This window comes from Argopecten irradians, chromosome 8 (genome assembly GCF_041381155.1).
Source record: "Argopecten irradians isolate NY chromosome 8, Ai_NY, whole genome shotgun sequence".
Lineage (NCBI taxonomy): Eukaryota > Metazoa > Mollusca > Bivalvia > Pectinida > Pectinidae > Argopecten > Argopecten irradians.
The window spans coordinates 11399359-11410369 of NC_091141.1; the positions used below are offsets into that span (position 1 = coordinate 11399359).

The following is an 11011-nucleotide window of genomic DNA, read 5'->3' on the forward strand; positions in this document are numbered from 1 at the left end:
GAATGTGCCATACATAATAATATATGATGTGGAAGAAAGAATTGACATGGAATCATGCACCAACAGGCGTTGTTGGCCAATCATTATCATAGCTGTGGCAGACTGGCGATGCCTCGGAAATAAAACGTTTGACCAACAGGCGTTGTTGGCCAATCATTATCATAGCTGTGGCAGACTGGCGATGCCTCGGAAATAAAACGTTTGAATCGAGATCAGGAGAAAAGAAATTGAAATATATACATGTAAACATATTGATCTGATAAGAAATGAAATAACGGTAAATAATCAGAGTATTCCTTTTTATTTAAAAAACATAATGTAAACATAACAGAGAAATGAAAACAAGTTTTCTTTAAAATATGGCAATATACAAATACATGAAACTGTAAAATGATACAGCGTAATTCATTGCATCGTCGCATAAATCATCGCCGGTCATATTATCAAGAATGCAAATAATCGTGGATTTAAAACAGTTTTTGAATATTGACGTTTTCAATCAAACGCCATACCATTCCGTCAATTCAAAACGTAAAATTCATAAAACCCCAGAAATCTAGTAACAGTAAAGCCCCGATCACATATTCACAGATCAACATGTTCAAAACTGACTACGGTTCAAACAACTGAATAGTATTTCCCTACCTAACCGTGTTAGAATGTACTGAACGATACAACCGTATTAACCTAAACTTATCAAGTATTCAACGGTTTGTTACGGTTAACCACGCATTAGTGCGCTAAGCTACGTAATTGATAAGGAACAATACGGTTTGATGCGGATTGGTCAGGAAGCAACACGATATACACGTAGTTACGTTACTTTATAGATAGTTACGGTTACTATATAGATAGGCCAGGATCAACCAGGATTGTCGCGGATGATAACAGTAAACAACGTTAAATCAGGATAAGATACGGAATATCAAGATCAACCACGTTACGAATACTGTCACAAGTTTGGCAAGTACCCATCATATGTCATGGCCTGACTTCTGAAGCCTTTCTACAGACGGGTGTCGTTAACGACAACAGCATTTCTAGTGTCAAAGCGTTATGGATACTATTTTGTTTTATGTATGTTATTACGGTTACATTAATGTAGTAATCACACACCATACCCCTTAATGTGCTTGATTTCTTGATTGTCTGTGCCTTTAATGCAACAAACTCTAAAATTCTTCCACAGTGCCTAGAAATCTGTTTTTGGATAGGTCGCGAACCATAGGACCTAATTACGAATATAAGTAAGATTTGGGTACATGTATATGTAAATGAAATAACTCGTTTTTATTGAAACAATCAGTATTCATAGGTTTTCGATAAGTGATGAGAACAACCGAACACACATGCTACTTCGAAATTACCTTTCAGTTTTGTTTTATAGCTCGTCAGGTAGGCCTACATGTGAAATTAGTTTAGTCTTTGCTTCATTAACTTGACATTTTGATATTGTACTCATTTAAGGGAAACGAATTTTTGAATGCCAATTTGTCAGTGTACTTCAATAATATGTTTCACATTTGTTGCCAAATGGCTCACATCGTTGACTATCCTCAGTATATTCGTGAAGACCCGCCGTTGCGAACCTTTATCCGAGCCGTATCGGACAAATTAACGCTAGCTTTTTCCGGGGACATCCATGTAACTAAATTCGTAGTGGCACCGCCGAGATGATCCGTGAATGTGTGACCGGGGCATCACAAATTCCCCAAAACACCGACTAGCACTGCTGGGGGATTATTGGCAAGTTGATTTATTATTTTTGGAAGACTAGAACTTAAAATATTAACAATAAAACATGTTATCAGTAATAATACACAATGATATCGACTAGATATTTCCAATAGATACATTACTGACTAGGGTACAGAAATAAACTTGCTCTAATATCTAATGTATTAACAATTCAGTATAAATTACAGATTTTACGTGATAGTAAATGTTTAAATGGAAAGGACAAAATGCAATATTTGAATATGAACATCTTGGGGAAAGTGTTCAGCAGTTATTTTCAATGAAATAAAACAGATTGAAAATATTAGAAAACGACAATTTCTTCTTCACATATAACAGGATGGGAACATGATCTTGCGCAATTGTAATTTCAGCTAATTTTAATAAAGTAACAAACTTATTCAGACATTAAAAGTATAGAATTTCAATTAAAATTCTAATGCAATCTCAGTTTTTAGATCCAGACGTACCGTGTTACAATGGGGCGGTAGTGGAAGAATGGCTGAAAGTGCCGTCTGATTCTGATTCATATGTCGCCAACATTTTTTATTTGACAATTATAAAAATTGCAAAATTTATTATTCAATTATTTTATTTTTCATTGAAATTTGAATGGTCAGCTACAGTTTACTTCCAGTTCCAACATTGGGTAAGGTCACTGTTTTTCGTTTATTTTTGGTAAACTGAAAATAATACCATTTATTTTTGGAAAGAATTAAAAAGTAGATGTTTGTTTCTTGCTGTCACCATGATATAACAATAAATTAATATTTAATAATTTATCTACCGGCTATTAAATTCTTAGGTGCGCAAGATCATGTGCCGGCATTGTACACTCTCACACAAAGCACTATTGCTTACAAAAAGCCAATACAATAATGATGACATAAAACAAATTCTAAGCTTGGCACTTAAATACACTCCAACTATAAATAAACGTAATTTTCCAATTCACATGCTCAAGTGAACATAGACTATTTACGAAGTAAAACTCAATATTAGTTCTACATCTGAAGTGCTGCGCTTCAAAACGGTGTCTCTTTTTGTGATGTATGCTTTTAAAAAACCGATACCTGGTACGTTTACGCCTGATCGTTTTATGGCACGTGAAGAATTTTTTATGGTTAAAGAAAGCCGGAGTACAAGAAGAAAACGCCTAATCTATTGTTCGTGCAAACTATCACTGAAAATCTTCGATCATACAACCCAAATATGGAATATAATGTTAGAATATCACTATCAAATTCAACACGTTTCAACATTTATAATGATTACTCACCTTTATAACAAATATCCTTAATTAACATGGCACAGAATTGCTATCTAATATAAATATAGATCAGAATGAAATACATAATTCTTAAAAGTAATTAAACATTATTCAATTGGTCATATTTCTATCACATCTGCTTCTCTTATCGTTGCTTGTTAAATAATAAAATGCATTTGTAATGTACAAAAATGCTTCTTTACAAATTACATAATCATATACATATCCAGTCTAGACAATATGCATAATTATGATTTTTTTTTGTTTCACTAGTAAAAATGAGTCAGGGAAAGGGTAACAATAAACAAATTCACTGTAGAGAGACAACTGAAAATATATGTAATCAGCATTCCATCAAAATTACCAACAAGGATAGCTTTTAAACTCTATCATACTTTGGATGAAATGCTTTAAACATATACTAATTTCAATAGTGTGCTACTTTAACATCATCATCGATACTTCAGAGGTTACTATCACTGACGTCATATCTACCCTAGGCTGTTTGTGGAAAAAGTAGACTAGTTCAGTAGGACTTCTTTAAGTAAAACCAAAACTGTTGAGATATCTGGTGTGAATATTGTTTTACAACACTTTGAACTAAATTACCCAATTAATTCCTTACCTTTCTCTATATATTAGTCTACAGTGGGTCTTTGTCTTACCAGCGTGCTATAATTAGTCTATAGTGGGTCTTTGACTTACCAGCGTGCTAAATACCTATGCTTTTAGTATGTAAGATGTCTTCACGTAAAATGACTTAAATTATCAATGTGGAATAAATAGCTGTTGACATACTAAGACTGAACTTATATCTTATTTGCACCAATAGGTCTCGAAATTTCGTATCAGCTAAACTAGAAGTAATCTTTCAAATTGTATTTACGGCAGATTTCGGACAACGTGCTTCATTACATGAAAATTTACATATGTTGTATAATTATTCATAGCACGAACACACCACGAATAGAATTAAATCATCACATGTATTTAAAATTATTGATATCAATTCAGTTATGATACACTTTGTACAATATTTTTTACCTTATAAAATTATAAAACAAAATCAATTTCATAAAAACGACATAAATTATATACTATAATAAATAATTAATTATGTTGGGACGGTCACGTGACATTGGTGTCATGGTGATGTTTGACTGTTTCTTCCCAAGGCCGCTTCATGAACCGGATTAGAAGGAAACTGACCAAGCCTATAATTAGAACAATAAGGATTCCCTGTATGACCCTCCATACCGGTGGGATGTAGATCACGTGATCGTCTTTCTTTACTCTTTCGGTGTGTATTTCTTCATCCTCCTGTTAAATCAGTCATACATAAAAGTTAAGATTTTCAAATACAACATAAAAATCATCTAGAATGGGATATTTCAAAAATGTGAAAACATTTTAAATGGCCAAACATCTATAACTACCATGATACTAGACCCGTTGGGAAATTCTACAGTTTTGGACTAATCGGTAATCTACTTTAAAATCTTCTGGTTTGAAAAATAAATAATTGCAATCGTAATAAATAAGTACAGATATGGTGATACACTCGTATATATCGTGTTGTTTGGTTAGGGGCTTCATGTGTAGGCAATATAGTGTTTTTTTGGGGAGACTGGTAGTATGGTCGTGTTATAATATACCTTTAGTAATGCATGTAGTTCTATGATCTCTGTCTCTTTCGATCCCTCCTTTATGATAGGGGACCTTTCTGACCATATTTCTTCCTCATCCTCGGATGAAGAATCAGAGTCGTGCAGTAAGCTTGAGTATTCCGGAAGTGATGACAGTCGCGAGCTACCCCTTTTATCGCTCAACAAATAACTCATATCAGGTGTCAGTGATCTCATCCAATAAGGAATATGACTCGGGTCAAGGTCACTGTTGTCATGGCTACAGTTGACCTCTAACACAGGAGCTTCTTCTGATTTGGAGTCTAAAACAAAATGGAATTGCACATACAATGTCAACAACCTCTATAAGTATCTTTTCATTATGTTTTATAGTTAATATTAATTTCAAAATTCAAAGCTGTTCAATGCAATAGGTATCTATGGATTAATTTCATTTAGTGTGCTAAAACATTTTTTTTTTCAATGGGAGGTCAGGCGGCAAAAGCGCTTTTCGTAAAATCTTGGTAAAGACATTTAAATTATGTTAGCTATTAAACAAGATAATTAAACAAAAAATGAATAAATAAATGATAAAATAAACATAAAATAACAGAGGGAGGCATATAAAAAACTTCCAGCACTCGGAAATCCGTCTGTTTTAATTGTCCTATTTAATTTTGCAATAATGAATCCGATTTCGATAGTTCAATAAAAAGGCTAGTTTTACGTAAATGATTTTTATACCTGCTTTATAACAAAGTGCCACATACTCGTATATCAGTATCGATATGTTACAACCACTTCATCTATACATCTATACTTCAGAACAGATGCTCCCGGATATCCACTTTTTCTATTTTAATTAATACTATTTGCGATAATAAAATCCATATTTCCATTGTGCAATTAAAGGCTAATTTTACGTATATGATTTATTTTTGTACCTGCTTTATAACCAAGCACCATATGCTGGTGTAATATTATCGGTATGTTACAAAGCACTCCATCGGGAAAAGTCGATAAGTACATCTACACTTCAGAACATACATTTAGTAAATTATCAGATTCCTTTATTTTGTAAGTCCAAAAGATATTGGGAATAATGCTTATAATTTAATTTGTGAAAAGAAAAAAAATGAGATACTGCGTGTTTTACGTATTTATACAATAAAGCCAGCAAAGCACATAATCATGTCATAAATGGCATATTTATATGTGCAAACGTTACATACGATACATTAAATATTGCCTCTGGGTATTACCGTATATTACGAGTTATGACCTAAAGGATGTTACGTCTAGTGGTGCAGCATGATGATTTAGCTAATATTTACATACTACGCCCAATGAACTTAATTTCCAAAAACATTTATTGAGACATTGATGATGTTGATATAGATATGACGTTATATATTGAAAGTTGAAAACTAAATTTATATCATAACGTAAAACGACACCGTCTTGTAACATCATGATACATTGATGTAAAAAATGACGAAATTTTATGTTGATAAGGCTTTGATTTTTATTTGATATTCCTATTCAAGTTGATACATTAACTTACTGGATTAACAAAAAAGCTAACTAACAAACAAAAATTATCAAACAAACAAACATAGGATCAGTTGTTGTAGAGTTGTACCTAAACTGAGACATCACAAAGATTTTACACAGTGCATATGTGATAATAGGTATACAATGTATTATCTATTAAACACAGGTAAACCATTACAGGTAATCGTGACAAAAAAACACATAGTCATCATTCTAACTCGACATTACAATACAATAGCTATCATTCACCTTTAGAGACAAAATTGAAGCATTGTTTTTCTTGTTACAGTGCATAGGTCGAGAATTGGATGGTGTCATCCTTTTCCTAAATACGAGGGGTTTGCTGATGCTTGGAGCATAATTATTGTTTTTGTTAATCGGCGCCCTGATTGAATGCTGCATATTTAATGATGAACTTTCGAAATATTTATGTACGCGAATTAGGCATTACATACATTGTAACTGTTACTGACTGTCATATCTTATATCTACACTACATGAAACGCAGCGAATTATGTATGATTGTTTGGAAATAAAATGCGTGAATCTAAACTATAAATTATATTTATTGTTCATAGAATTACAATTTTCCATCTGAATTTTTATCACATTTATAGAGCATCTATCAAATGTATTTTATCACATTTATAGAGCATCTATCAAATGTATGCCATCAACGTTTTGAATTCATGACAACGACAAAGCATCATAGAATAACGTATTATGGGATGTTAGGCGCATTCGAACACGTGAAGTGCTTACAACCTTTTCGAGTTTATGCGTAAGGATTCTATACAGCAACAAGACAAATAGAATTACCAATATTTGAATTGTGATCTTCATTGCACACGACGAAAAGCACAAACATGAATGTAAATTGATTATGGCTCGTTAGTGGTCAACGAGGTAGCATAATATGTTTACCTCAACGAGGTAGCATAATATGTTTACCTCAAATGGTATTGCAAATTGTTTGCTACTTATGCAAAACAGGTGCTAGTTTTAAGAACGAATTAAAACATTAGAGATGCACTGTTAATTAATTTGCCAAACTCAACACTGTTTTTTCAGGTATGTTTTAGTTATGTTTTTAAATAGGAAAAATAAATGATAAACCTTTTGCTATCTAATTTCAAATAATAGTTTTATCTCTAATAAACTATTCAATTGATAAAGTTTTAGAGCAAGAGAACTATGATTGGAAATGTACTTTGTTCTGTATATCTTTCATCATAAGATCACAAATAATGAAATTCCTTCCTTCAACTTTGAAGGAAATGTCTCATTATTTAGAAAGCATTTCTTACTACACCAAACCTATATTTCCATTGTAATATAACCTATAAGGCCTATCTTCAATTTCACACACGGAAGTTTTCACTTCATGCTTATTGATGCATTATTTTCAAAACTTTTTAAAACTAAAATTAATTCAATTCTATCATTAGAATCGTCATGATTATTAAAAGTTTGTTTACCGTTGCAGAAGAGTCCATAATCTGAGACAAATTCCTCCATTAAGACATAGTGTTTGTGTTTATATCCTAGTCACACCTCCACACAGAGCCTATCTTGACATACCTGTCCGACTTGTGTACCTGTCGGCCCATAACTATACACGCCATATTTAATGCAATAACGGAAGCAACAGCTGCGCAACGTCAGATATGTGGGCAGTCTGTTAAAGTCTGGTTAGCTTTATATCTATATTTTCATGTGTGTTTTTATACTTAAAAAAATTTTTTCTTGTAATTAAGATTGACTAACAAAGAAAGATCAGATACTTGTATTACATCATAAAAAATCTATTTTTAGGGTATTATAAGAGAAAAACATTACATTACATGGTTTATGTTTTCATCACAACTGCCAATAACTGCCAACTTGTGTTCGGTTTCCTTTGGCCAAATTTCTCACAGGTACGCAATCACATGATGTTCTATAAAATAACATTAAGACTTATGTCTTCTTTTAGACGTTTAGATTTGACCTTAAACATTCCTATAATGCATTGACTTATTTTATGTTAAGCTGTTGATACTGGTTGGACATTAGTTCCGTTTATATTCATTGATCTGATTTCAGCAATACTACATTAGTATCGAAATACATTTGTAGATGTGGGACATTGGATGCTGGACTGGTGGTGACAGTTTACTGGGCTAGGTGTATCATCCAATTTTTCCTTCCATTTTGCTTTTGTTTACTATAGAAATGATAATTTGTCAAACAAAAATTTAAAATATAAATGCATATATATATATATAAATTTCAAAAATTCTCTCATTACATTTTGTTTTATTCCGTTTTCTATTCAAATTTGAAATATTATCTTTATAACTATTTCTCAACTTTCCAATATTTACTTCTAAAGCTCTCTCATTAATGCTATCTAAACTTGAAATTGGCTTTAATGAATCTGTGTTCAAAAAATTGAACTGAAAATGTACAAATTATGAGTATGCAATACAATTATCATTATAACTACTTGTAAAGTAATTCAAATCAAGAAACGGGTATATGTATTTAAATGTGTATAAATTTTTTTCTCGGATTATTCATATGTATATAAATGATAATAAATCCTTTTGAAAACCTTATCTGCATAACTATTTCAAGGAATTGATATAACAAAGTATACTGCACAGTTGATCATTTCCGAAGGAACAAATCTTCTCGATTTTGATTTATAACAAGAAAATAAAATTATTTAAGTATTGTTGTATAGTTTCCCGATCTTGCTACACGCGGGATACATGTTTCAGCAATTTCTTATTATTCGCAGATAAAATTTTCATGATCGCAACAATGTCCCGCGAATCACGAAAATGTCTTTCCGCGAAAAACAACCCCAACTACTAGTGTTTTTCGGAACGAATTTATGTATATCGTAAGACTCGCCAAACAGAGTTCCGTCATTTAAGGACTCACCAGTTATTTGTAGGACTACTAATGTTGCTTACGATAGGACACTACCACAACGAAATTTAGAATAGATCAAACAATATCCCATTTCAATGAAAATTGCAAAAACAAAAAAAAATATTAAAAAAAGAAGAAAAAAGCACAATTAAATAATTAAAAAAAAATAACCCAAAAAACCCCAGGAATATTAGTTATCACAAAAAAAAAAAAAAAAAAAAAAAAAAACAAGCCCGGAATATCAGTTTTCAATTTGATATTACTGGGTAAAAATGATCAATATGAACCCACATGTGATGCCAGTGTAAAATCAACATCATCCCAACACTCTTTATCCTATCTGGGACGTTATTATTGCAGGGTATATACAAGATGCCAAAAACTACAAACATAGCAGGCTAGCTCGCCAATTTCCTTTTGTCAATGTGGCAAGAGTATTAGTTTTTAAATAATAGATGATTTATCTATCCACAAAGCGGATGCTATAAAGCGTATATATATATCAGCTTTACTATCTCCTATACACAAATGTACACCAAATCGACAGTGGAAAGATAATCTTAACTTGTTAACCACATAAGGTCAATACAGCGCTATCTTCCGCGAAACTCTCGTGAGACTACAGTAATATCAATATACCAGGAAGTATGCATATACCTACTTTACTTAAGTGAAGTTACGGCAAAGATTAACGGTTAGCAGGTCGTATAGCAAATGTATTGTTTTGTGGTCTTAATAGTTTCATAATCGTCAAAACATATTACACGTAATCAAATGATTTTTTTTCATGATTCCATCCTAACCACCATTGAAATGTATACGTTTGTGTTTATCAACATTGATTGCTACTTAATGACGATCTGGGATTTTGTACACATGATACACGATGGAAGCGATTATATCACCTTTATTTACTTGTTTCTTACAATTATCAAAAAGAGTGTTTTGTCCTGATAAAGACTAAAACTATTTACGTGTCTATATCCAATCTAGCAAGGCTTCTTGGTCCATAAATTGAGGTTTGCTAACATTTTCATGAAATAAACACTAAACAATAGGATGGCTCTTAATTCTTTGCATACCCCTGCTATAGGGGAAAGCAGATTATGTTTAAATGATTCATCATTATAAATGAATATTATTTGAAATCTTTAAACATTTTAGCAAAGGTGAGCAAAAACAACGCCATATATGCCTTTTTAACATATGAAGTGTCATATTATTGTTAAAATGTATTTTGATGATATGGTTATAGTCGTTTAGACGCACCAATGTACAATTGAAATGGCAAGAACGGTGTATAGATTAAGACATTTCATGTAGGTATTAAAAAATACATACCTAAACCTGTATAATCCTGCTTTATCATAATAAAACAAAAGAATGTCAAAAACACAGCGTTTATGCATTTCTAAGTCCAGCTTCCACCTCTTCCATAATTCAGCGTACTTGATACCATATCATCCCTTTCTTGTATGCAAGAGGATGGTGTATCATGAAAATCCGAATGTTCCTTTTTACAGGCTTTATATAGTCACCGCGACAAATGACGCATTTCATAACCAAGTTTTATAAGCATCCGATGTTGACTGTCTGTCATAGGATAGGTGAGGATGAATCGTCAGTCACAGGTAAACTCCAACTTATGTGTTACATTTGAAATATTATCTCGTGTTCTAAACAGTGGTCTGCATTAACGAGAACATGCACAGTTATACACTGTAATACATGTAATAAATCAAATATGCCCATATTTTTTTCAAAACTCATGTAGAACATGTTTATCACAAGTGCACATAAATAAAGACATGGTTCAACAGGAAAACCCACAATTACCATACCACGAAAGGTAATTCAGGTCAGGTCTTTCGGGGAAAAGTTCACTCAAGTTTATATAATCCTA

At 32.2% G+C, this 11011-nt stretch overlaps 1 protein-coding gene across 2 annotated transcripts; it reads right to left on the reverse strand.

The window, feature by feature from the left end:
• Positions 1 to 284: 284 nt before the first annotated feature.
• On the reverse strand, positions 285 to 10743 carry LOC138329353 (uncharacterized). Of its 2 annotated transcripts, none has more exons than XM_069276281.1 (3): positions 10450 to 10743; positions 4663 to 4955; positions 285 to 4327 (listed from the first exon to the last, which is right to left on the reverse strand). In XM_069276281.1, the coding sequence occupies exons 1-3, from the start codon at positions 10475 to 10477 to the stop codon at positions 4136 to 4138; spliced, it is 513 nt and encodes a 170-aa protein (XP_069132382.1). In that variant the 5' UTR covers positions 10478 to 10743; the 3' UTR covers positions 285 to 4135. The 2 variants fall into 2 exon arrangements, with proteins under 2 accessions (XP_069132382.1, XP_069132381.1); XM_069276280.1 differs by lacking the exon at positions 10450 to 10743 and adding an exon at positions 7665 to 7820.
• Positions 10744 to 11011: the final 268 nt, after the last annotated feature.